Source organism: Zalophus californianus, chromosome 4 (genome assembly GCF_009762305.2).
Source record: "Zalophus californianus isolate mZalCal1 chromosome 4, mZalCal1.pri.v2, whole genome shotgun sequence".
In the NCBI taxonomy this organism is placed as follows: domain Eukaryota; kingdom Metazoa; phylum Chordata; class Mammalia; order Carnivora; family Otariidae; genus Zalophus; species Zalophus californianus.
In genome coordinates this window covers 189847582-189873760 of record NC_045598.1, presented here as the reverse complement: position 1 = coordinate 189873760, position 26179 = coordinate 189847582, and the positions used below count along the sequence as shown (strand labels likewise).

At 66.2% G+C, this 26179-nt stretch overlaps 2 protein-coding genes across 2 annotated transcripts; both read left to right on the top strand.

The window, feature by feature from the left end:
- Positions 1 to 6380: 6380 nt before the first annotated feature.
- Positions 6381 to 7935, top strand: LOC113911113 (phosphoserine aminotransferase). Its single transcript, XM_027573272.2, has one exon. The coding sequence runs from the start codon at positions 6386 to 6388 to the stop codon at positions 7496 to 7498; it is 1113 nt and encodes a 370-aa protein (XP_027429073.1). The 5' UTR covers positions 6381 to 6385; the 3' UTR covers positions 7499 to 7935.
- An 8499-nt stretch (positions 7936 to 16434) lies between these two features.
- On the top strand, positions 16435 to 24856 carry LY6D (lymphocyte antigen 6 family member D). Its single transcript, XM_027573514.1, has 4 exons — positions 16435 to 16790; positions 22831 to 22946; positions 24015 to 24113; positions 24325 to 24856. Exons 2-4 carry the CDS (start codon positions 22895 to 22897, stop codon positions 24558 to 24560), a joined length of 387 nt encoding a protein of 128 aa, XP_027429315.1. The 5' UTR covers positions 16435 to 16790; positions 22831 to 22894; the 3' UTR covers positions 24561 to 24856.
- The last annotated feature ends 1323 nt before the right edge of the window (positions 24857 to 26179 follow it).

Below are 26179 nucleotides of genomic sequence, written 5' to 3'. Positions count from 1 at the left end.
TGTAGTCAGGGTCACCCGAGATGGCAATGGCAGTTTGCACTTGTAGGGAGGGGCTCCCCTCCCCTGGAACACAGGTGGGACCCTGCTAAAAGAGCACCAGAATGCTATCAGCCGCTGAGCACGCCCCTGGCCTCTCCCCACTGACCTCTGAGCTGGATCTAGGGCCAGCCCCCTGCCTTGTGCTCCAATATCATGGTACCAGTCTGGGCTCTTCCACACACCTTCCAATCCTGGAAGCGGAGTAAAGGACTTTCTCAGGCCTGAGCTGAGGATGAGGTGGAGTCTGGGGAGGGACTCGGTCCTCAGGGTCCAGTCCCTATCTCAGGACAGCTTCATGCAGGGCAGGGGTTCAGTCAAGGAAGCCAGGGACTGCTGAGCAAGGCCCAGCTGACTGTCATGGCCAACGCCACAGGAGGTCACCAAGATCAGAGGGGAGGTGAAGGCGGGAAGACTGGGGTAAATGGAGTGGGAGTATATTGGATGGTATAGGAGGAGCTGATGGAGTAGAGTGCATAGCGCGCATGGGGTGGAGTAGATGGAGTGAGACACAGTGGATGGGGTAAATGGGAGGAGATAAATTGGACAGAGTGGATGGAGGGGACGGGGGGGGACGGGGGGGGACGGGGCGGATGGGGGGGACGGAGGGGACGGGGGGTGACGGGGGCGGACAGGGCGGACGGGGAGGGGACGGGGCGGACGGGGGGGGACGGGGGGATGGGGGGACGGGGCGGACGGGGGGGGACGGGGGGACGGGGGGGACGGAGGTGACGGGGGGGACGGGGGGGGGGGACGGGGGGGGGACGGGGGGAGGGGGGACGGGGGGACGGGGCGGACGGGGCGGACGGAGGTGACGGGGGGGACGGGGCGGACGGGGGGGGACGGGGGGACGGGGGGACGGGGCGGACGGGGCGGACGGAGGTGACGGGGGGGATGGGGCGGGACAGGGGGGGACGGGGGGACGGGGGGACGGGGGGGACGGGGGGACGGGGGCGGACGGGGGGGACGGGGGGACGGGGCGGACGGAGGTGACGGGGCAGACGGGGCGGCGGGGGCGGACGGGGGGGACGGGGGAGGGGGGACGGGGCGGACGGGGCGGACGGAGGTGACGGGGGGGGACGGGGCGGACGGGGGGGGACGGGGGGACGGGGGGACGGGGGGGACGGGGGGGACGGGGGCGGACGGGGGGGACGGGGGGACGGGGGGACGGGGCGGACGGAGGTGACGGGGCGGACGGGGCGGACGGGGGGGGACGGGGGGACGGGGGGACGGGGCGGACGGGGCGGACGGAGGTGACGGGGGGGGACGGGGCGGACGGGGGGGGACGGGGGGACGGGGGGACGGGGGGGACGGGGCGGACGGGGGGGACGGGGGCGGACGGGGGGGACGGGGGGGACGGGGGGGACGGGGGCGGACGGGGGGGACGGGGGGACGGGGGGACGGGGCGGACGGAGGTGACGGGGCGGACGGGGCGGACGGGGGGGGACGGGGGGACGGGGGGACGGGGCGGACGGGGCGGACGGAGGTGACGGGGGGGGACGGGGCGGACGGGGGGGACGGGGGGACGGGGGGACGGGGGGGACGGGGGGACGGGGGGACGGGGCGGACGGAGGTGACGGGGCGGACGGGGCGGACGGGGGCGGACGGGGCGGACGGGGGGAGACGGGGCGGACGGGGCGGACGGGGGGGACGGGGGCGGACGGGGGGGACGGGGGCGGACGGGGCGGACGGGGGGGAGGGGGGACGGGGGGGACGGGGGCGGACGGGGGGGACGGGGGGACGGGGGGGACGGGGGGGACGGGGGCGGACGGGGTGGGGGATGGGGCGGACGGGGGGACGGGGGGACGGGGGGACGGGGCGGACGGAGGTGACGGGGCGGATGGGGCGGACGGGGGCGGACGGGGCGGACGGGGCGGACGGGGGGAGACGGGGCGGACGGGGGGACGGGGCGGACGGAGGTGACGGGGCGGACGGGGCGGACGGGGGCGGACGGGGCGGACGGGGCGGACGGGGGGAGACGGGGCGGACGGGGGGGACGGGGGCGGACGGGGCGGACGGGGGGGACGGGGCGGACGGGGCGGACGGGGGCGGACGGGGCGGACGGGGGGGGACGGGGGCGGACGGGGGGGACGGGGGCGGACGGGGCGGACGGGGGCGGACGGGAGGGACGGGGGCGGACGGGGGCGGACGGGGGCGGACGGGGGGAGACGGGGCGGACGGGGGGACGGGGCGGACGGAGGTGACGGGGCGGACGGGGCGGACGGGGGCGGACGGGGCGGACGGGGCGGACGGGGGGAGACGGGGCGGACGGGGGGGACGGGGGCGGACGGGGCGGACGGGGGGGACGGGGCGGACGGGGCGGACGGGGGCGGACGGGGCGGACGGGGGGGGACGGGGGCGGACGGGGGGGACGGGGGGACGGGGGGCGGACGGGGGCGGACGGGGGGGGGGAGGGACGGGGGCGGACGGGGGCGGACGGGGGCGGACGGGGGGAGACGGGGCGGACGGGGGGACGGGGCGGACGGAGGTGACGGGGCAGACGGGGCGGACGGGGGCGGACGGGGCGGACGGGGGGAGACGGGGCGGACGGGGGGGCGGGGGCGGACGGGGGGGGCGGGGGGGACGGGGGGGGACGGGGGGGACGGGGGCGGACGGGGCGGACGGGGCGGACGGGGCGGACGGGGGCGGACGGGGCGGACGGGGGGGACGGGGGCGGACGGGGCGGACGGGGCGGACGGGGGCGGAGGGAGGTGACGGGGCGGACGGGGCGGACGGGGGGGACGGGGGCGGACGGGGCGGACGGGGGACGGAGGTGACGGGGCAGACGGGGCGGACGGGGGCGGACGGGGGGACGGGGGGACGGGGGGACGGGGCGGACGGGGCGGACGGAGGTGACGGGGGTGGACGGGGCGGACGGAGGTGACGGGGCAGACGGGGCGGACGGGGGCGGACGGGGGGGGACGGGGGCGGACGGGGGGGACGGGGGGGACGGGGGGACGGGGGACGGGGCGGACGGAGGTGACGGGGCGGACGGGGCGGACGGGGGGGGACGGGGGGACGGGGGGACGGGGCGGACGGGGCGGACGGAGGTGACGGGGGGGGACGGGGCGGACGGGGGGGGACGGGGGGAGGGGGGACGGGGGGGACGGGGGGGGGGGGGGACGGGGGGACGGGGCGGACGGAGGTGACGGAGCGGACGGGGCGGACGGGGGCGGACGGGGCGGACGGGGGGAGACGGGGCGGACGGGGCGGACGGGGGGGACGGGGGCGGACGGGGCGGACGGGGGGGACGGGGGGGACGGGGGCGGACGGGGGGGACGGGGGGACGGGGGGGACGGGGGCGGACGGGGTGGGGGATGGGGCGGACGGGGGGACGGGGGGACGGGGGGACGGGGCGGACGGAGGTGACGGGGCGGATGGGGCGGACGGGGGCGGACGGGGCGGACGGGGCGGACGGGGGGAGACGGGGCGGACGGGGGGACGGGGCGGACGGAGGTGACGGGGCGGACGGGGCGGACGGGGGCGGACGGGGCGGACGGGGCGGACGGGGGGAGACGGGGCGGACGGGGGGGACGGGGGCGGACGGGGCGGACGGGGGGGACGGGGCGGACGGGGCGGACGGGGGCGGACGGGGCGGACGGGGGGGACGGGGGCGGACGGGGGGGACGGGGGCGGACGGGGCGGACGGGGGCGGACGGGAGGGACGGGGGCGGACGGGGGCGGACGGGGGCGGACGGGGGGAGACGGGGCGGACGGGGGGACGGGGCGGACGGAGGTGACGGGGCAGACGGGGCGGACGGGGGCGGACGGGGCGGACGGGGGGAGACGGGGCGGACGGGGGGGACGGGGGCGGACGGGGGGGGCGGGGGGGACGGGGGGGGGACGGGGGGGACGGGGGCGGACGGGGCGGACGGGGCGGACGGGGCGGACGGGGGCGGACGGGGCGGACGGGGGGGACGGGGGCGGACGGGGCGGACGGGGGCGGACGGAGGTGACGGGGCGGACGGGGCGGACGGGGGGGACGGGGGCGGACGGGGCGGACGGAGGTGACGGGGCAGACGGGGCGGACGGGGGCGGACGGGGGGGACGGGGGGGACGGGGGGACGGGGCGGACGGGGCGGACGGAGGTGACGGGGGTGGACGGGGCGGACGGAGGTGACGGGGCAGACGGGGCGGACGGGGGCGGACGGGGGGGGACGGGGGGACGGGGGGACGGGGGGGACGGGGGGGACGGGGGCGGACGGGGGGGACGGGGGGACGGGGGGACGGGGCGGACGGAGGTGACGGGGCGGACGGGGCGGACGGGGGGGGACGGGGGGACGGGGGGACGGGGCGGACGGGGCGGACGGAGGTGACGGGGGGGGACGGGGCGGACGGGGGGGGACGGGGGGACGGGGGGACGGGGGGGACGGGGCGGACGGGGGGACGGGGGCGGACGGGGGGGACGGGGGGGACGGGGGGGACGGGGGCGGACGGGGGGGACGGGGGGACGGGGGGACGGGGCGGACGGAGGTGACGGGGCGGACGGGGCGGACGGGGGGGGAGGGGGAGGGGGGGACGGGGCGGACGGGGCGGACGGAGGTGACGGGGGGGACGGGGCGGACGGGGGGGACGGGGGGAGGGGGACGGGGGGGACGGGGGGACGGGGGGACGGGGCGGACGGAGGTGACGGGGCGGACGGGGCGGACGGGGGCGGACGGGGCGGACGGGGGGAGACGGGGCGGACGGGGCGGACGGGGGGGGGACGGGGGCGGACGGGGCGGACGGGGGGGACGGGGGGGACGGGGGCGGACGGGGGGGACGGGGGGGACGGGGGGGGGGGGGGACGGGGGCGGACGGGGTGGGGGATGGGGGGACGGGGACGGGGGGACGGGGGGACGGGGCGGACGGAGGTGACGGGGCGGATGGGGCGGACGGGGGCGGACGGGGCGGACGGGGCGGACGGGGGGAGACGGGGCGGACGGGGGGACGGGGCGGACGGAGGTGACGGGGCGGACGGGGCGGACGGGGGCGGACGGGGCGGACGGGGCGGACGGGGGGAGACGGGGCGGACGGGGGGGACGGGGGCGGACGGGGCGGACGGGGCGGACGGGGCGGACGGACAAGATGGAGGGGATGGAGCGGATGGATTGGACGGAGGGGACGGACTGGAGGGAAGGTGAATGAAACAGAAGGCATGCAGTGGACCCGGGTTTGTGCAGCCGGTATCCCTCCCATCTTAGCACCCAGATGTGAATTCCAGGCTTAGTGACCTCAGCTGTGGTTTCTGCACTAGGTGTCCCGGAAGCAGGTTCCTGATGAGGGTGAGCCCACCCCCATCTTTCTGGTGCTGGGGCAAATGAAGCCTCACACCCTTTATGGCTAAATTATGAAAGTTCTAAAAGAAGTTTAAAAAAAGGAACATAAAATATCATTGACAAACATACCATCAAGATAACCTGAGCAGTCTAATATTGCGTTTGGAAGCCAGGCTCTTGGCACTTTTGCTAGGCGGTGGCTGTGCAAGAGAGCCCTGCCCGGCCGGGTCGGATCTGTGCCACTCGCAAGGGCCCCACGTTCAAGCACGTGGCTCCCAGCCTGAGCATCTGCTCCACCTCCCACCCGCCCCCCCCCCCCCACCATCCTTTGCGCCCTTGTGTCTAGGGATGGACACCAGCAGCTTGGCCCAGCCCAGCCTGACACAGACTCCAAGTGGGCACAGGCAGAATACTGGGTCTAAATGTTCTAGAACAAGATGATTCCGCTGCAGAAAAAGGAGGGAAGGAGGTGCTCGGATATCAGGCCGGGCCTGGGCGAGGGCATGGAGGGGTGTGGGTTCATTCTGGAGGCTGAGGGGAGGGCAGGAAGGCTGGGAGGACACGGGGAGGCCAGGGGAGGTGGGTTACATGGATGGTGCACACCGCGGGGTCCTCAGCTAATGGGGACACAGAGTGGGGTCTAGAAGGGTGGCTATGGTCACTGGGGAGGGGACTCCAGCCGCCAGAAGAGAGAGGCTGGTGGCCTTGGGAAGGGGTGGAGTAGAGACACCAGGAGGTGTGAGCTCCCACCCTCAGCTGCTGGGACTCTAGCCAGACCCCAAAACAGCAGCTGGGGTCAGTCTACTGTGAGCAGGCTATTCCCTGCCTCCTCCCAAGGCGCCCTGGTCATCTGTGGTCCCCCAAGCCTGGCCTGCAGGCCAGTGGGCAGTGATTTGGTGCCACCTGAGATGCTGGGCTGCACCTCTGGCCTTGCTTGGTTGGCCCTGCAGACGAGCAGCACCAGCACGCCCAGGAGCTTACTAGGAATGCACGGTCTCAGGTCCTGCCTGGGCCTCCAGCCCACAACCAGCACTTTACCAGAGTCCCATGTGATCTGTGTGCACACAAAAATTGAGACAGGCTGCTGCACCATGAGCGCCCCGAGGCAGGTGGTCAACTTCGGGCCCGGGCCTGCCAAGTTGCCGCGCTCGGTATTGTTAGAGATACAGAAAGAACTATTAGACTACAAAGGAATTGGGATTAGTGTTCTTGAAATGAGCCACAGGTCATCAGATTTTGCCAAGATTATTAACAACACAGAGAATCTTGTGCGGGAATTGTTAGCTGTTCCAGACAACTACAAGGTGATTTTTGTGCAAGGAGGTGGGTCGGGCCAGTTCAGTGCTGTCCCCTTAAACCTGATTGGCTGGAAAGCAGGAAGGTGTGCCGACTATGTGGTGACAGGATCTTGGTCAGCTAAGGCTGCAGAAGAAGCCAAGAAGTTTGGGACTGTGAATATCGTCCACCCCAAACTTGGGAGTTACACGAAAATTCCAGATCCAAGCACCTGGAACCTCAGCCCGGACGCTTCCTATGTGTATTATTGCGCCAACGAGACCGTGCATGGAGTGGAGTTTGACTTCATCCCTGATGTCAAGGGAGCCGTGCTGGTTTGCGACATGTCCTCAAACTTCCTATCCAAGCCGGTGGATGTTTCCAAGTTTGGTGTGATTTTTGCTGGTGCGCAGAAGAACGTGGGCTCTGCTGGGGTCACGGTAGTGATCATCCGCGATGACCTGCTGGGGTTCGCACTCCAAGAGTGCCCCTCGATCCTGGAATACAAAGTACAGGCTGGAAACAGCTCCTTGTACAACACGCCTCCATGCTTCAGCATCTATGTCATGGGCTTGGTCCTGGAGTGGATTAAGAACAATGGCGGTGCAGCAACCATGGAGAAGCTCAGCACCATCAAATCGCAGATGATTTATGACGTTATCGATAATTCTCAAGGATTCTACGTATGTCCAGTGGAGCCCAAGAATAGAAGCAAGATGAATATTCCATTCCGCATTGGCAATGCCAAAGGAGACGATGCTTTAGAAAAAAGGTTTCTTGATAAAGCTCTTGAACTCAATATGATCTCCTTGAAAGGGCATAGGTCTGTGGGAGGCATCCGGGCCTCTCTGTATAATGCCGTCACGATTGAGGATGTTCAGAAGCTGGCGGCCTTCATGAAGAACTTTCTGGAGATGCATCAGTTATGAACACATCTTAACCAGTGTATACTCTGCCCTTGAACAGTGTATAACATTTAAAGTAACTTGGGAATGACGACAGAAATTTAGTGAACACGGTATTTTTCTCAAGGGAACGTGCTTATTATAGATGTCATGTTTTCAAAGAACAACAACAAAACATCCACAGCTCTGCAGAGCTGGTGGGACTTAAAGGCCCCCACCTTAATTCTGACTTGAACTGGAAGTTTTTTTTTTTTTTAATCTTCCTTTAGCTTTTCTAGCGAATTCTGGCTAACTTTGTCTTTGCTGCTACTTTTTCTGAGTATTCAAACTTGCCTGTGGACTTAATTATGCAGATCGAAGTTGCTTATTTCTGGAGACACACAAACACAGCATGGAGGCTGGGTAGGGACCTCTGGGTGCTGAATCTTGATCCTTTCCACAATGACAGCATTGGGGTCTCCTGGGTTCTACACCTGTTAATTAAGGTCCACACTGCCTGTGTGGTGAGTGTTTCGGGGTTCCAGGCTGAAGGGCAAGCTGGGGGATCTTTCTTTATCCTGTTCTTCTCATACAGAGATAAAATTGACATACGTTAAAAAAAAAAAAAAAAAAAAATTGAGACAGACTGGTCAAAAGCCAGCTTTTAGCCTACAGTGCCTCAGTGTCCCCATCAAAAAGGGCTTGGTGACTCCCTGATTGCCCTGGCCCAAGGGAGAGGCTTAGGAGAAATGGCGGTGCTTACTCCGAAGACTCCCAGCAGGGCTGTGTCCCCTAGGCCCCTAGAGTGGGCTATCACCCATAGACCATCATGCCTCTTCCTTCTCCCCAGCCTGACCTGGGGCCTCATGATACCTGTGGGGACCAGGAGGCCCATGGTTCAGGACAGAGAGACAGGCAGGGAGAGGACACAGGCGACCTTCTGAGAGCCCCCGGAGCCCTGGGGGTGGGGCAGAGGGAAGTTCAGGCAGCATGAGTCAGGCCAGCCCTGCCACCCGGAGCTCAGCTCCAGCTAAATTACTAGGTCTGACCCCTGCCAGGAATCCAGCCATATAAAGGCACCTGGTGTTGGCGGCTCCCCAGTCCCAGCTGGCGGCTGCCCCATGATGAGGCTGCTCTTGTTGTCTCTGCTTCTGGCTACTCTGTGCGCTGACCTGGGTAAGGGCCACTGACCTGGGTGGGAGGGACGGGGCCACGCAGGTGCTGGGCGGGACTGGCTTCCATCGGAGGAGCCTGCTGGGGGCTGCAGGGAGTGAAGGGGGAGTTCTTGTGGCTACTTCTTGACCGGCCAGACCTGCGGACCTCTGTGTCCCCTTGGGCACAGTCTCTGGTCTATCTGCCTCTTGCGGGATGACAGACCCCGGTGGGGGCCCTGAGTCTCCAGAGCTCTGGGCTGGCAGTGGGGCCGGCTCCCAGCCAGGTGACGGCTATCCCGTGCTCCTGGACGAAGGGCATCCTTGGAAGGCAGAGCCCTTGTGCTGAAACCCGGAAAATGAGTGGGTCACTCCCTCCCAGCCCCAGCTCTGCCTCCACCTGTTGACCTGGCTGTGTGACCTTGAACAAGAGCACCTGCTGCTTTTGGGGCCACCGGAAATGGGGCCTGGGGAGGGGGTGATACAGCCTGTGATTATCAGCGGAGTAATTACCATCCAGGGATAATAGCCCTTCAGCGTCCCCTGGGTGGACGTGGGTGATGTGGGGCCTCCGGCCTCGGGGGAAGGCGGAGAGGGAGGCCCCTTGGGGATCAGACCGAGCCTGGGGAGGCTGGAAACCGAGGGAGGGGACGCTTGGGCAAGGGTGTGAGGCTGGCTCTGGGGGCAGGGCAGAGGACAAGGCGCTTATCAGAAAAGAGCCTGGCGCAGAGGTGGGGAGCAGCAGCCTCAGCTCCACTGAGGCTCCGCTCAGAGCCCCCCAGCTCACACGGCCTTCCCAGCCCCTCAGGGGGAAGCAGAGACATTATAAGGTTCTTGTTCAGGGGAGCCTAAGACCTGCCCCCACCAGCTCCCAGGACTCAGTTGCAGAGAGAGCCATGGGAACGGCCAGGGGTCACCCCAGACACCCTATTCTCCTTGGGGTTCCAGAACCCTAACCTGGGAAGATAGCCTCTGAGCCTGGGGTCTGGGCCTGCCTTGACTGCCCGTGGTTCAGCCACAAGCACCCTCACTTTCCACACAGGGGAAGGCTTGGGTGGCAGCTGACCCATGTGTGGAAGATGCTGTCACCCCCTTGTCAGCTTTGATGTCAGAGTGGGCGTTGCCTTGCCCGGAGCACAGCACAGGCCCCCCCAGACCTGGCGCAGAGGTGCCCTTTCTGGCAGCACAGGCCCCTCCATCCTGGGCAAGGTGCTCCTGGCTTTGGCACCTGCCCGACTGCCCCGTCACGGCTCCAGGGGCACCCACTCCAGAAAGCCTTCCCAGATGGACCCCGCCCTGCACGGAGACGCAGTTCTCTCTGGGCCAGGTGTCCCACAGAGTGTCTAATTGTACCTTCCACTCCATCCCACTCAGGGTTACATGCTGTACCTCCAGGCCACCCCCGGGGTCCTGCAGGGTCTCCTCGTTGTTGGGACCTGAGGACAGTCACACCGCACGTGGGGTCTGGCTAGGACCCGGGACTTTTGCTATAGACTCCCTTTCGATCAGTCCAGGGTGGGGGTCGCTGGCAGGTCCTGGGCAGCGAGGGGCAGGGCCGGTGCCTCCTGTTAACTAAACAGCCCTTAGTGTCTGCTGTGAACCAACCCCTCGGAGGCCCCGGCTGGGAGCCCAGTGCTGGAGGGCAGGGCAGGAGCCAAGGGCTTGGTGCTTTCGGCATGTCACCCCCCGGCAAGGCCGAGCTCAGTCTCGCCACAGAGGGAGGACTCTGTCACTCGCGGGGGGGTGGGGGGACAGAGAAGCAGAGCCCAGAGCCCCCTGAAGTTAGCTCTGCTCGCACTGCGCCCTGCTGCCCGTGCCCGCCTCCTCCGTCCCAGGGCAGCCTGCAGACACCCGGGCCACAACCCGCACCCCCATTCCCACTGGCAGGCAGGCACTCACACACACGGCGCCAGGCCGGCGTGGGGGCACGTCCCTGCACCACCGCGTCCGGGGCCCGGGAGCACCTCTGCAGGGAGGCTGGGAGGAAGATGAGGCGCAGAGAGGGCCAGCTGGGCAGTGACCCTGTGGTGGGCAGCAGGGCCCAGGTCCCGGGGTCCCCCACCACCGCCCCCCCGGCCCAGACTGACAGGGGCCTGTGCTTCCTTCCCCCCAGCCCCGGCCCTGCACTGCCACGTGTGCTGCGGCCACAAGGACTGCGAGTCTCTGGTGGAGTGTGCCCCAACTGACAAGTACTGTGTGATCACGCAGGCCAGTGAGTACCCCGCGCCTTGCAGCCTGAGTCAGGGGATGCAGGAGGGAGGGAGCAGACCCGGCAGGGATTTGGCAAGACTAGGCATGGAGGGAGGTTGGGCCCTGGAAGACCTGGTGGACACAGCCACTGGCCTCCGTCCCCGAGGTCTGTCCCCCTGCCACACCTGTAACCCGCCTCCTCCAGATTCCCCTGGCTGCCAGCCTCCTCTGACCCCGTGGGACAGGCTCTCTCCTTCCCCCAACTTCCCAGGATCCCCTCTGTGGGTTTGCTCCTTCCCTGAGCCGTCAAGGGCTGAGCCGGGGCAGGAGGGCCTGCGTAGTGCGCGATGGTGACATGACTGGCAGGGTCGGGGTGCAGGCCACAGAAGGTCACACGGCAGGGAGGCAAAGGGTGCAGTGACTGCGGTGACCCCGAGGAGTGGCAGGGGGCTGGACAGGGCAGTGGGGAAGCTGGCCTAGAGGGACAGCAGTGACAGGGTGGGGGCTTGAAGTGTGTGTGGGGGCTGCAAGCTGCTGTGAAGCCCCCCCCCCCGAGGGAGGAGGAGGTGTGACGTGACCCGGGTCCCCCATAGATGGCGGTGTGCGGTGCAGGAGGCCCTGGGCTCCTGGGAGGGAACGAGGAGCCCCCTCCTCCTGCAGGTTACAGTCACCATGGGTGTCCTGTGGGGGGGGTCCCAGCAGCACCCCCAGAGACCCCCTGGATGAAGCAGGGGCTCTGCCACAGGCAAGGCAGCTGGGTAGCCTCATCGGGGCCCCTGCTCCCTATAAACCTGCATGATTACAAAGGCTTTCCCGCATGGCACACAGCCCCCTTATTACCAGGAGACGTGGTGTCTGGCCCGGGGCCACAGTAGGACTTGCCCCCTGCTCGGCCCAGGGCCCCTGTGAGGAAGCTGCACAAACCCCTACAATGTCTGCAGGACCCTCCCTTGTTGGGCGGAGGGGGACTCTGCCCGAGGACCGTGTCGCTTCCTCCGGGGCTAGGGGACACTCACCCCCTTGGCCAAGGCCTGGTGTGGGGGCCTCAGCCAGACGGTGCTCTCCTTGGGTCACCTGGCCGCCAGCTTGAGCACCTGCCCGTGCACTGCTGGCCGGGCCAGCCTTGCGCAGTGTCCATGGGGGAGGGGTCCTAAAACCACAGACCTTGACGTGAGGGGGTGTCTGCAGAGGGGCTGAGGGGGCTTCTCCCCAGTGGCCCCCAGCATTCCAAGAGCCCCCATGGGTTCCCTTTGCCCATGAAGCATCAGTTCTTAGACCCTGGACAGGACCACACGCCCTGAGGGCCCACAGTTCCGTCCCCAGGCTGGGAGCTTCCTTTAGACCAGTGGGCATGCCATCCCCACCGTCATCCCCCCTCTTGATTGCTCCTTACGGACCATCTGCTGCATCTGTCTGTCCATCCGTGTGTCGGGCCAGGCAGCGCTCCCTGAGCGGATCCTCCAGGGGCGGCAGATGTGTTGACCACAGGGCAGTAATGGGGTGCCCCGGATGACAAGGGGGACGGGGTGCTCCCTAGAGGGAGCGGTGAGCAGAGGCCCTCCCGTGTGGGCAGGGGGACGCAGGGGGCATCCTGGAACAGCACCTGAGGCGACCCCTGGCTGGAGAGTCCAGGCGTGGGCAGGTGGTAGCATGGTCATTCCCACATGCTCCCTGCATCACCGAGGCTCTCCCAGCGGGTTGTGGGGGTGGCAGCATGTCCTGGCTCCCTGCTGGCAACCCCGAGGGGGGGGCATACGGCTGTCCTCACAGCAAAGAGCCAAATGGGTCTTGCCTGTGACAAAGATAAATGTCAGGGGCTGCCGCGGCACCATGCACTAGTTGCCTTCTGATTCAGCCCTACCTAGACTGGCCTAGTACCTACCCCGTTTCTCAAGGGAAGAGCCTGAGGCTCAGAGCCCAGCTGGGGAGGAGGTGGCCATGTTGCGTAAATGCCACCAGGCCCTGGAGCCTCAGGGTGGCACCTGCCCCCAGTCCATTCTATCCACAAATACATGTTCTTTCCCGCAGGAACTGAGCATGGGCCTGACCAACCATCATGCTTAACTGAAGAATTTGCTCCTGGGCTGCATGGTGTCCAATTGAGGGCCCAGGCTCGGGAGGCGGAATGTGCACGGGGGTGGCTTCTTGAGGGGCTGGGGCCTGCCACCCACCCTGAGGCCCTCGGCTGGGCCCCCCCGACACCCTCCTAGTGTTGCCGCAGCCTGTCCAGCCCTCTGCTCTGCCAAGGCCGCTAAGGGCTCTGTCCTTCCGAGCACTGGCTGCTCTTTGCCCGGCGGCCGTACGCACTGCTGCTGACAACCTTCGCTAAAACTAGCGTTTATTCCACCCAGCTCCAGTGCTGCGCGTGAATTAACTTAGTTGATCCCCAAACAGTCTCGGGGGCGGCTTCTCTGGTCATCCATCTTCTGGATGAGGAAGCTGAGCCAGAGATGTCAGCCGCGCAGCCTGGGGTCTGCGCCGGCCGTTAAGCCCCCTTCTGGTAGGGCTGCAGCAGCGAGCGCGCTCTGAGTGCCAGGGGGAGGGAAGGACCTCACGTTCGCCTCGCAGGCACCGCTGGCTTGAGCGCCTGCCGGGCGCTTCAGGAACCCTGTGCTCAGCTGTCCCCAAGCGCAGACACAGAAGCCAAGCCAGTGGGTCACACAGGTGGAGGCGTCCTGCCTCCCGGCCCAGGAAGGGGGCAGGCGTGCGGGCAGGGCCTGACACCTCCTCTAGACCCTGAGACTCAGAGCTTGGGAGTGAGCCCAGGCACCTGTCAGAGGGAAGGGGTGGGGGTGGGGGGTGGGGTCACTGAGCCACTCCCTGCCACAGGTGTCCCAGAGGGGCCTGGCCTCAGGGGGAGACAGGACTCCCCAGACCCACGGGTGCCACGGAAGGAGCCCCCAACCACAGCAGGCTCTTCGGGCACTCTCGTTCGCGACCCGGGAACCCTGGAAGCTGGTGGGCCGGCGGTGCTGGTGGCCCCGGGGTGGCGGGCCGGCCGCGTGGGGGGCATCCGGAGCACGCCAGCCATGGGCCCTCGCCCCTCTCTCCACAGCAAACCCTGGTGGCATCCTGGTCATGAAGTCCTGCGCCCCGGTGTGCCCCAACAGCACCATGTCCTCGGACGGCCGCACCCTGTCTGTCTCCTGCTGCCAGGGCAGCCAGTGTAACCGCAGTGCGGCCGCGGGCCTGGCGGGGAGCCACGGGGCGCTGTGGCTCAGCGCCTCGGCCAGCCTGCTGTTGCCGCTGCTCCGGGCGGCCTGGTGAGCCCGCCGTGCCCGCGCTGACCCTGGCTCTCGCCCGGCGCCTCTCAGTCCTTGGCAGCCCGCGCCGCTCCCCGCACGCCTGCGCGCCAGGCACCGACAGCCCGTGTCTCTCCCCGCGCTCCGCCCGGCTTCCCCCAGGTCACGCCCAGCCCCCTCGTCGGGCTCCTCCCCCCGCGAAGGCCCCTCTCCCCCCGCCTCAGGGAACCCACCTCCGACGGACCCTCAGCCCTCTCCTGGGGTCCTGGCGCCCCGGCTGTGGGAAGGGCACCTCCATCCTCCCCGGCGCCCTCCACCCCATTTCAGGGGCTTCCACTGGGAGTTCCTCCCCGACCGGCCTCGTGTGCACACGTGAGGGGGTCAGAGGTCTGGGCGTCCCCCGCCCCCGCACCAGTCACCCCTGTGCTCCCACGTGCATCCCACTCCTTCCACTGCTTACTCACACCTCAGTGGGCACGCTCACCCCTCCTGAACCCACCGAACCCCCCCCCCGGGGGCCTCCTGGGAGCCGGGCGCCCTAACAGAGCTGCCAGGCCCTGCCCAGCGCCGTGGTTCAGGGGCTCCGCCCAGTGCCCGAAGTCCGAGATGGGGTGAGGGCTTTCAGGGGCCGCCACATCCCCACCCCCAGTCCCTGCCGGGTGAAGACAGTCTTGTTCCCGGTCCCCTGGCTGCCCGGTCCCCTGGCTGCCGGCTGTGGGGGCGGAAGCCGCGCGCATCTGTTCTCACTGCCTCTGGCAGAGCGCAGAGCCGCAAGCCCACCCCCCAGGAGCTCGTGAGAGGAGAATAAAGTTGCACATCCTGTCCGGTCCCCATTCTCTGAGACCTTGAATCTGGGCGGTGGGGAGGGTGTACTTCAGATGCAGCCAGGGGGCACTTCATGGAGGGTAGGAGCACTCTCCAGGCATGAACTCAGAGAGGAAAACGCACACCCCCCTCAGAATCCAAGAAGCCAGCATCCATTCCCACCTCCTTGACCTAAGGGCTCACATGGGGTCCCCCAGCATCTGTGGCCAGCCCTGCAGTGTGCACCACAACCCTCACCATCCTGAACCCCCAGTCAGGGCCCTGCCGGGTACCCAGGGCTCTTCTTGGCTGGCCAGGCCCTCTAGAGGCTCCAGCTCTCCTCCCTCACCTCTACGCAGGGCCTCTCCTCACAACACCCCCCCCCCCCCCGCATGGGTCCCCCTTGCCTCTGCTCCGGCAGGATCTCCCTGTTCCTAGCCTGTGGGGCTCTGCCCTGGCCCACCTACCTCCTCCCCACGCAGGCCCCGAGTCATTTCCCTTCCCCCACGTCACTGACCCTCACATCCCTCCCAGAGGGCCTGTCTGGCAGAGCTGGGGTCCCACAGCTCAAGTGCCCAAGGCCACGGGGCCTGGTGATGGCGGGCGCTTCCCTAGTTGGGCGTGGGCTGCAGTTCTGGGAACCAAGCAGCAGATGTGCAGCTAACATGCCCAGCCTCCCCCAGCCCAGCCTTGCCCTCCTACCCCTGGAGGGACACAGGCCCTTCCCGTTCCCAGCAGCCACCTCTCTGTCCTTGCAGGGCCCCTGCCCCCCGGTGCCTATGAGCCTGGCCTGCTGTGGGTGCCCCGTGCCCAGGACAGTCCTGTGGCGGCCATTCCTGGGGGAGCGCGGTGCTCTGCAGGCGTGTGGGGAGGCAGGCCAGCGGGAGGATGCCTGGCCGCTTGCAGATTTGCTGTGGCCCGGTCTGCGCCCTGGAAGACCCTGGAAGAGCAGGTGGCGGAGGGGGCCTAGCCCGGAAACAAGGATGTCAGCTTTCCCTTGGGGCTCCTCCAAGCCTCAGATGCAATTTCCCTTTATGGCCAGGCCTGCCGGGCTCCAGGGGGAGGTTGGCATGGAGCCCACGTGAAGTGGCCATCTCAGGAACAAAGCTGGGATTCAGGGTTGGGCCACCCCACCCAGCCTTGGAAGGTTGGGTTTCTTTTCTTTTTAAAGATTTTGTTTATTTATTTGACAGAGAGAGAGACGGCGAGAGAGGGAACACAAGCAGGAGGAGTGGGAGAGGGAGAAGCAGGCTTCCCGCTGAGCAGGGAGCCCGATGCGGGGCTTGATCCCAGGATGCTGGATCATGACCTGAGCCAAAGGCAGACGCTTAACGACTGAGCGACCCAGGCACCACCTTGGGTTTCTTTTCTTAAGGGGAGTGGAAATTTCCTCTCTTGACTCCTGTCTGACCAGCCTTCCCTCCAGGGCAGGTCCCACCCTTACAAGTCGCAAGGGAAAACCACACTGGGTGCCACACGATGACCCATGGCCTCCTCCTCCAGGAGCTTCTGCGTTCAGAAGTTGGGGTGGGGCCAGCGGATGGTTCCCTATGAGGACATTCACTTCCCTTGCTACAGAGGACATTGAGGCACAAGAGCTTTTCGGATTCAGTTCTGGGCTGGCAGAGTGGTCTGCCCCAGAGCCTGAATTCTCTCTGCCTCAGCTGCCCACCAACCCCCCCCCGCCCCCACGGCTGCACCACATCATCAAATCAATAGACACTCAGAAAGCGCCCGTTGTGCACCAGGATCGTGCGGGCACCGGGACCAGTGCAGTAGAACGCAGCCAGCAAGCTCACAAACCTCACAGACCAGCGCGGCCTGGTGGTTACCAGGGCTGTGGGGGAAGGTGGGCTGCTGGGAGGGTTGCCAGCCTCTCAGAGGGGGCGGTGACGGCTGCCATCCTGACCCTGGGAAGGCCGTGAGGACCTCAGGTACAAAGGCCCAGAGGTAAGAAAGGGCTGGAGGGTCTGCAGGGAGGCCCCCGCCATGAGAACCGCGACAGTGGGCTGCAGGCGTGTCCGCTGAGCAGGGTTTGTGGGCAGCAGGACAGGGAAGCTGGGCTGGAGCCTCAGAGAGGAGCACTGTGGGGTGGCGTGGGCGTGGATTGCTCCTGAAGTGGCTGAGGGCACAGGCAGGAAGGCAGGGTGGCAGCCGGAGCTATGAGCTTGGCCGACATGCCGCGGGCAGCACCGAGGTGGCTTTTGTCCTGGCTCTGTGTGCCCTGGGGTTCACAGCCGGGGCTGGCCCCTGGGACCTGCGTTCAGCTCTGGGAAGTTCCTGGGCCTCCCCCCAGCATCCCCTGCTCCCCAAGGAGCAGCCCTTCTCTGTTCTTATAATATTCCCAGGGTGAGATGACACAAGCCCCTTGATCCCCTAAGCTTTGTAGGTAATGAGCTCCCTGCCAGCCCAGCTCATGACCCACTCCCTGCCCTGGGGAGCCGGGCCCCACCCCCAGAGCAGGTTACAACAGCAGGCCAAACCCCTGGACCAGGGCCGGGTGCCAAAGCCGGGCCCCTGAGGCCACCCGGCTGAGCAGGGAGTGGCTGAGCTGGGCTGCTCCAGATTCAAAGCTCAGCAGCTGCCTGAGGCCCAGAGGAGTGGGACCTGCATCTCCTCAGCATCTAGGCCATGTGAGGACAACGTACCGTTCGTCCCCGGGCCGCCTGGCCGATGTAGACGCAGCCCTGTCAGCTCCCATTACCCTGTACCCTGACAAGCACCGGGAACCTCGTCTATAAAATGCAGGGTTGGAAAGAAGCCGCCCACGTCTGAAATGTGGGGCTCACTGCGAGATTGAAGCCCTCCCCCACACATACTTGGGAGGACAGTAGTCCCCATCCGAGAACTTCACCAGCTGTTTCCAAAAAAAATCTTTTTTAAAAAATCCGGTTGTCCTGGCAGTGTTTTAGTGGGGCTTAAAGAGTGGCAGGGCCCAATAAGGGGCCATTCACTGTTCCCAAGGGACAAGGGACAGATGAGAGGGTTAGGGATTGTCAAGGAAAGGAATTTACACTGCTCTGTGTAAGAGATACTAGTGGCCAGAGACGGACAGACAAACCAACAGGGCACAAACTCTGAAGGGTTAGGATCAATGATGTCCTCCCAAAGCCACCCCCAACTGATTATATAATCTTGAGTAAAAAGAGCGTGTCTGCATGTTTGGGTGTCGCAAGTCCCAGAGCTGCCTGCCAACCACTTGCAGGTGTAAGGCTCTCGGAGCCCCCACTGGGTTTCACTCCACAGTCTTTGAGAATTACTGTGTTCTCTTGTCCGGGGCAGGTGGGCAAGTAAATGAGAAAGGGAAGAGGGGACAGGAGAGAGAGACATCATGGTAATTATCTCCTACAGGACATGAAAAGTGTATGGATGGATGATGGATGAATGGATGGATATATGGATGGATGATGGACAGATGAGTGGGTAGGTGAATGGATGTTGGATGGATGGATGATGGATGGATGATGGATGGATGAGTGGATGGATGGATGTTGGATGGATGCATGGATGGATGCATGGATGGATGCATGGATGGATGCATGGATGGATGCATGGATACAGGGCTGGCTGGCTGGCTGGTGGATGGATGAATGAATGGATAACTAACAGTTAGATGAGTGGATTACATAGGTGGTAGGTGTTCACTACCCTGGAAATTACACCCAGTGCCATCCTGGAGCTCAAGGGTTTAGAGCCACAAGCTCAGGCTACAACAGGAGGGGCACAGCAGTGGCACAGCCGAATGGAGGACCTCGGGATAGAACATGAACACAAATACTCTGTCCTTTTCTAGAACCCTAGAGGGAGCTTTCCTCACATGGAGAGAATAAACCCCCTACAGGATCCCAGATTCTCAGGCTCTTTGGGTCCCGCAGTTCTGGGATTCCATGCTCTGCAAGCCCACACTACTAAGAGCCTGCACCCTTGGGCCTCCGAGTTCCCCAAGGTTGCTGTGGTTCTGTGGCTCTGTGCCCACGCCCTTCTGCAGGCCCTCTTCCTGCACTTCATGAAGGGACACGGCCAGAGAAACTGATGAGCAAGGCACATGCCAGACCTCTGCTGGTGCTAGGTGCTAGTGCTAGGTGCTGGTGCAGGCAGAGATCCTGTGGGGCCTCTCTCAGGGGAGTTGCCTGCCAGACCTGGGAACCGGTGTGTCTCTCCTGGCCTGCAGGAACCCGGGGCTCCCGTCCAGCCATTCCCGGGGAACAGGCTAGGTCCCAAGGCAGGGAAGGGCCGCCCATGTGGCTGCTCCCTGGATTTGCACTCTGGTAGAGCAGGAAAGAGAGGCCCCACACTGGTGGCCAGGGTCCCAGGGCATGATCTAGACAGGTGGGGCCGTGCCAGGCCCTGGGAAGCAGGTGAGAGAGACCTGTGTCTAGGCCTGTGGTCCTGTGTGTGAAGGTGAGTCTCCTGCACAGGAGGGAGGAGTAGGAAGGCCTGGGCGTGGGGTAAGAGCCCCAGGCCAGCCGGGACGGAGTTGGGGGAGGAGGGCAGGCCCAGCTCTGGTTCCCACTGGCTGGCTGGGTGATCCTGGGCAAGGCCCTGCCCTCTCTGTGTTATCTGAGGGAGGCCCTGCCAGTGTGTGCAGGTCCGTGAATGGAGGGACAAGGCAAGCCCTCCCCCAGGGCAGCATGACACTGTATCCTTCCACAGCCTGACTCACGGGGTAGTCACCTCAGCCCTGTGGGGAAGAAGGGGTGTGCCGTGCCCAAGGCCCCCCAGGCCCAGACCCAGGCCCCGACGCCCGTCCTTGCTCCATCCTTCAGAAGCCCCGTTCTTTGGCTTCCCCGAGTGTCCCACTCACATGGGGCCCCCACTTGTGTGTGCCTCGCCTCCCCAGCTCATCTGGGGGTCCCGAGGGCTGGCCCCGTCCCTCCTGTCTGTCATGCCCTGAGTGTGTGGTCCATGGCGGGTCCTGCTAAATGAGCGAGCGAGCGGGCAGGTATGGTGCCCCCCTATGTGCGGCCAGCCAGCACTCGCCCATGATGCACCTGGAAACTGAAGAAGCCTTGTCTGCAGGCCCCAAGGTGTGGGGGCGCCTCCAGGGAGGGAACCCGCCTTGCCCATCCTGGTGCCCACCCTCAGCCCAAGGCAAGGCCCGGGAACCCCCTAGGCTGCATTTTCAGAAGGTCTGGAGTGGCCACTGTCTGCGCTGAGCCAGGCGCTTCCCTGTCTGGGCCACTCGCCCCCTGTGTGGGACCCCAGGCCTTGATTCCAGCCCCTGCCTCACTCCAAGGCCGAGCCCCTGGGGAGCAGTAGGAAGGAGGGCGGGGGGGGGCGGGTTGGGGGGTTGTGAACAGGGAAAGCAGGAGGCAGCAGAGGTCTGGGCTTGTCCTGGCACCTGGCTTCCGGCCCGCTGAGTTCAGGAAGCAGGAGGGCTGAGGGGTGGGCTGCTCGTACTCCCGACCCCATGCCCCCCAAGACCTCCTCTAGACTTTGTTTCTGCTGCCAACGTTCTGCTGGCACTGTCAGGCCCAGGGACCTGGCTGGGTCCAGGGACTGGGTGAGAGGGCTTGCGTGCTGGACAGTGGCAGCTTTCTGCAGACGATGAGGGGGCAGGAGGATAGGCCACGTGATGTGAAAGTGTCAGGGGCTGGCGCCAGCGGGGCCCCCTCAGAACCTCACTTCCTCACCAGTAAAAGGATGTTGGAAGGGGCCAACTCAAGGGGCCATGACAGCTCCTCTCTCCCCTGAAATCTGCCTCCAAGATCAGGGCAATCAGGTCACCACCTTCAGGAAGCCCTCCCTGACTACACTGTCCGATGACTCCCAGGTCTCCGAGAGCTCCTGCCGTGGAAATCGCCCACTTTCTCGTACAAGTAAACTGTGTCTGATGCTGCTGTTGGTGGTCCTGCTAGGAAGCCCCCGGGACAGGCAGCTCACATCTAGGTGGGCAGCCCTGGCCCTCACTGGCAGTCCTGTCAGAGACAAGGCTTTTTTCCCATGGAACCAGAACCTGGCTGCCACCTCTGCTTCAGTAGGTGTCTGTCCCTGCCTGCAGGGCGTGCGGCCAGTGAAGCCTCAGGTGCCCCATGAGGATGGGCCAGGGGTGCAGGGGTGCCCTCCAGCCCCAGTGAGGGGAGCCTGCTGCCCAGCAGCCTCACACCCAGATTTCCACTCCTGGTCTGCCCAACACCCCTGGACCCCTCAGCTCTACCAGGCCCTATGGGAAATCCAATCCCCCAAACCCGTTTTCCTAGTAGCTTCCATGCCCCCTGGCCTCAGTGAGTCACCCCTCCCCACCTGTCATTCCTACCCCCCCACCCCATGCCAGTCACCACTCTGTCACCGAGCCCTACATCCTGGTTCCCGAGGCCTCTGGGGCATCCTCCTTCTACCGGCCCATGAAGGGCTGTGCCTGATGAATTCCAGGCCTCAGAGCTTGGAGTGACTTCCTCTCTCTGGGTGAGGGCACAGGTCCCCCATACTAACTGCCTTGTCAAGAGAGACCCCAGCTACCCTAAATAAGACCCAGGGAGCCTGGGACCAGCCGTGGGACAGGCTCAGGATGCTGATGTGGGGCTGCCTCAGGGGCTCCTGCTTGCACCCTCCCTGCCCCGCCAGGGTCCTGGAAGGAACGCCACACCAGCCCTGCACCTCTGGCCAGGTCTCACCAGGTCCAGTAACATCTTTAGGGAGGGCGGCCCAGAGTGTCAGGCAGCAGGTCCCTGGACCCCTGGCACCATGAGGCAACCCACCTCGCCCAGGTGAGGCCCGGCTCAGGAGCTGGCTTGTCCAGGCCATGCCAGGAGGAAGGGTCAAGGGCTCCCAGAGCTCCCCGGCCTGAGCCCCCAGTGTTCCCAAGAGCTGTAGGCTGGCTCTGCCCCCTGCCCTCCCTCCAGCCCAGGGCCACCCTCCCTGCAGTAGGTCCTGCCCCTCCAGTTCTGAGCTCTGTGCTCAGAGCTCAGGCCCGACTCACGGTCATAGTCAGCGTGGTCTGCCAGGATAGGGTCAGGGGGAGGCCTCTGTAGAGCTCCCCCCCACAACCCAGTGGGGTCCGCCGGGCACAGGAAGGTCCCAGGGCCAGCAAGCGGACAGGGAAACCTTCGGGGAAGGGAGGGCAGTGCCTGTGCTTAGGGGCCAAGTCTCCCCCTGCCTCGGGCACTGTGAGACAGTGAAGTTGGGGGGCTCTACCCAGCACTCACCGCCCCTGGTCCGGAAGAGCTCACTGCCCTCAGGGACCAGAGCAGGAGATGGAGGGGCCTGGTCCCAAAGCAGGATGAAGGCTGCTTCCCCTCCAGGATGGCCGGGGGCTGGAGCACGGTGGAAAGAGTCCTGGAGGGGAGGCGTCCAAGGCAGGGCTGGTGGAGACACAGGGGCCCTCAGTTTCCCTTGAGTCTCTGCCTCCACACCCTTCCCTCTCCCAGCAGCCCTGCCCCCGCCGCTCTCCCAGATGTGCCTGGTCCGGCGCTCGCCTCTCTGCAGGCACATCCACGCGCTTGGCCTGCTGCCCGCCCGCTCCCGGGAGGGCCTCTTCCTCACTACCCCGACATCCTGATACCCCAGCAAGATGCCCTGCTTCCATGCGGGTCCTCTTCCCAGGGCTCCATGGGTGGACCTAGCAGTCCTGAGCCCCGAGCCCAGGAAGGCAGGGCCAGCGCCTACTCCTGCCTCGCTAGCCCCGGGGGCACAGCCCTGGGCACCCACAAGGCACCTGCTTAGGCTTGTCACTCTGTTGACCTTATCTGAGGGTGGGGGGTGCAAGGGAGGGAGTGGAAGGCCCGACACAAAGTGATCTAGGGACGGACAGAGAGCCAGAGAGAGGGAGACGGGCAGTAAGCTGCAGAGGCAGCTGAGGCTTCTGCCCATAGCCCGGAGATGGGGGAGGGCGGACCCCTGCCCTGGGGGGTAGGCAGCCAGCGGCCAAGGTCCCTCCAGGTGGCCGTGGCAGGGGCAGCCGGGCGCTGGGCTGGTGGGTGTGGGCCGGCCAGGGTGGGGCAGACGGAATGCCGCCCCCTGGCTGGCTGCCCACCTTGACCCCTCCCACCAGCACCTGTCCTAGCTATAAAGCCTCCAGAGAGGAGGGGCCCCACTGCTCCCAGAGACGCCCCAAGATGAAGACAGCCCTGCTGCTCCTCGTTGCTCTGGCAGTGGCTGCCGGGCCAGGTGGGTGAGGGCCTGGGGCGGGGTGGGCAGCTGGGGCCTGTGGGACACACACAGGAGGCTGGCAGTACTGGCCTTCAGGCTGGGAGCGTCCTGGACTCCCGGGCTGCTGGACTCAGAATTTAAAACCAGGGGCGCCTGGGTGGCTCAGTCGGTTAAGCGTCTGCCTTCGGCTCAGGTCACGATCCCAGGGTCCTGGCATTGAGCCCCGCATCAGGCTCCCTGCTCAGCGGGGAGCCTGCTTCTCTCTCTGCCTCTGCCTGCCTACTTGTGATCTCTCTCTCTCTGTCAAATAAATAAATTAAATGTAAAGAAAAAAAAAGAAGAATTTAAAACGAAATGAACCTACATCTTAGCTTAGTGGAATCAGACTTCAAATATCTCAGAATCAGCACCCGGGATCCGACACTCAGAGGGGGGAGAGAGGCGGGGAACTGTCTTGAGGTGCCCCCCCCACCCCCACCGCCACCCCCCGGGAAAGACCAGCCGCCAGGTCCTCCAGCCCCTGACTTTCTGTCCCCAGGGCTACCCCTCCTCCCGCAAGCTCAGCGTGCTCAAGATGAAGCCCCCGGCCCTGACTTAGCTTCAGGTCCTCATGACCATTGCTGCCCACTGGGGACAGGCTGTGGGGAGCGGGACAGTAGTCGCGGGCTCTGAGCTGCTCTTTGCAGGTCTCAGAGGGAGCTCTGTGGTGCCCCTGTGGAGGGGTCCCCAGCATAGCCCACGCCAGCCACCTTCCCAGCAGCTCTCTGGACACACCCAACACGGGCACCCCCTCCAGGCACGCACCCAACACGGGCACCCCCTCCAGGCACGCACCCAACACGGGCACCCCCTCCAGGCACGCACCCAACACGGGCACCCCCTCCAGGCACGCGTGGTCCCACGGTCCCAGCCGTCCAGGACTGTCGCCTCCCGGCTCCTGCGGAGGTCGTGCGCAGGACAGGAGCCCCCGCAGGGCCCGGAGGCCCCAGAGGGGCCTGGTCGGTCTAGGGCAGGGATGGCAGAGGGCAGTGTCCAGACAGTGACCCCAGGCCTCCCTGTGTCCCTCGTCCCCCCCCCCCCCCCCAGCCCGTGCTCTCCGCTGTCACGTCTGCTCCAGCTCCAGCAACTGTGAGAACGCCCAGAACTGTGCGGCCAGCGCGCGCTACTGCAGGACCAGCACCAAGAGTGAGTGATCCGGGAGCGCGGGGCCGGGGCGCAGCTCTGTCCAGGCGCCCCGGGGGTCAGGGGACCATGGCCGGAAGGCTGGTGGGAGGATGTCGGTGACGAGTGGGTTGCGGTGGCCGGAGCAGGGACTTGGGGTGCCATGGAGGCCGGCTGCATGGGCTGTGGGGTTCAGAAGCCGCTGCCCAGCCTGACTGCGCCCACGTGTTGCCAGTGGAGACCCTGATGGGGAACCTGGTGGAGAAGGCCTGCGTGGAGTCGTGCACGCCCATGCACAGCCTGCCGGGCCAGGTGAGCAGCGGGGCGGCCACCACCCTGTGCTGTCAGGACGACTTGTGCAACTGGAGTCTGCAGAGCCGCGCGCCCGCCCGCACCCCGCTCCCCAGCACTGCCCTCGGCTTGGCGCTGGCCCTCGGCCTCCTCGCCCTCCTCGTGGCCCCCAGCCTGTGACCTCCTGCGGGCAGGGGCCCCCATCCCTTTCCCAGGGGACTTCCATGCGCCCGGTCCCTTCCTTTCCCTGCCCTGGGGGGACTCCGCAGCCCCTCCCACGGGCGCCGTGAGGGGGAGGTTGGGACACCCCGGGCTGAGCCTGCTTCTGAAGTTCTGGGAGCCCCCTCCCCCAAGACAGGAGGATGTAACCTCCCTGAACAGCAGGAAGGCAGGAGGCAGGAGGCATTCTGACCCCTTCTGATTTGACATTAATTCTGTTCCGTTTCTGTTTGTTTTTCTACTTGCATAGGAATAAATGCCTGAAAATCAGCGTGGTTGTGTTTGTGCTGTATCCGGGGTACAGGAGGTGGGGAGGGGGCCGCCTGGCCACACAGGCCCCCAGCTCCTGAGGCTTGTCACCTGGGGCCAGTCTTGGCGACACGCACGAGGCCTGAAATGCCACTGTCACTCCTCACCTTCAGAGGAGACACAAGCCTCCCCAGGCACCCTCTCTGCAGCCCCAGAAGGGAGGGGCGCTCCTGGGGGGTCCTGAGTAGGAGCATAGGACAGAAGGCTTGGGTGCTCTTTCTGGCACCCAGCGCAGGTGGTCAGACACACATACACACACACACATACCATCCCCACCCTGGGGAGGCTGGCCAAGGGGGCTGCTGAGCTCACCTGGACGGGGTCAACCCAAGGTAGGTAAACTTACCTTGGTCCTACTGCCTGGATCTGGGCCCTACTGCCTGTGTTTGGGGTCCCACTGCCTGGGTTCGGGGCTTGCTGTCTGGGTCTGGGCTCCCTGCCCGGGTTCGGGGCCCCACTGCCCGGGTCTGGGCCCCCCTGCCCGGGTTCGGGGCCCCACTGCCTGGATTCAGGGCCCCCACTGCCTGGGTTCAGGGCTTGCTGTCTGGATCCGGGCCCCCTGCCTGGGTTCAGGGCCCCACTGCCTGGGTTTGGGGCTTGCTGTCTGGATCTGAGCAGTTTGGATCATTCTGTGTCTGGGAGTTCCCAGAACCCAGCAGGTGCCCACGCAAGCAGCCCTCCCCACTCCAGGGAGGACTGGAGGCTTCTGCTCCATCTCTCGGGGCAGTCATCACAGTCTCAGGCCTCACTGTGGGTCAGACAGAGCCCCAACTCCAGTGCCGGCAAGGAGGAGCTGTGGCTGGTGGTGGCCCCGGCAGGGTGCATGGCTGAGGGATGGCGATGTGGGGCCCAGCCAGGAGCAGGAGGAGCAGGGCTCCATGTGGCCTGAGCACTGTGGCGAGAGTGGCTTCCAGAGCTGCCAGGCCCAGTGCCTACTCCCCCGGGGCTGTGTCTCCATCACAGGAGCCTCGCTTGGGCGCCACCATCTGACGGGCCTGTGTCCCAGGTGTTTGCCCACGTGGGGCTCGACCCCCTCCATTCTTCCCCGTAGCTTTTGCACCGTCTAACACACTGTCTTCAGTTTAATCAAGGTACAACTTGAGTACGAGAAACAGTACACGCCTGAAGTGCGCAAGGAGATGAGATCGAACGTGTCTCCGTCGCACGAGTCATCCTACCATCAAGACAAGGAGCATAGGCATTCCCTCCAAAGCCGCCCGCACCCCTGCCCGTGCCCCCTCCACCCTTCCTTGCGCACCCCACCCCAAGCA

Coding starts and splice junctions, on each gene's coding strand:
- LOC113911113 (XM_027573272.2), top strand. CDS start 6,386: ATGAGCGCCCCGAGGCAGGTGGTCAACTTCGGGCCCGGGCCTGCCAAG.
- LY6D (XM_027573514.1), top strand. CDS start 22,895: ATGAAGACAGCCCTGCTGCTCCTCGTTGCTCTGGCAGTGGCTGCCGGG. Junction 22,947..24,014: donor GGCAGTGGCTGCCGGGCCAG/GTGGGTGAGGGC, acceptor CCCCCCCCCCAG/CCCGTGCTCTCCGCTGTCAC. Junction 24,114..24,324: donor CTGCAGGACCAGCACCAAGA/GTGAGTGATCCG, acceptor ACGTGTTGCCAG/TGGAGACCCTGATGGGGAAC.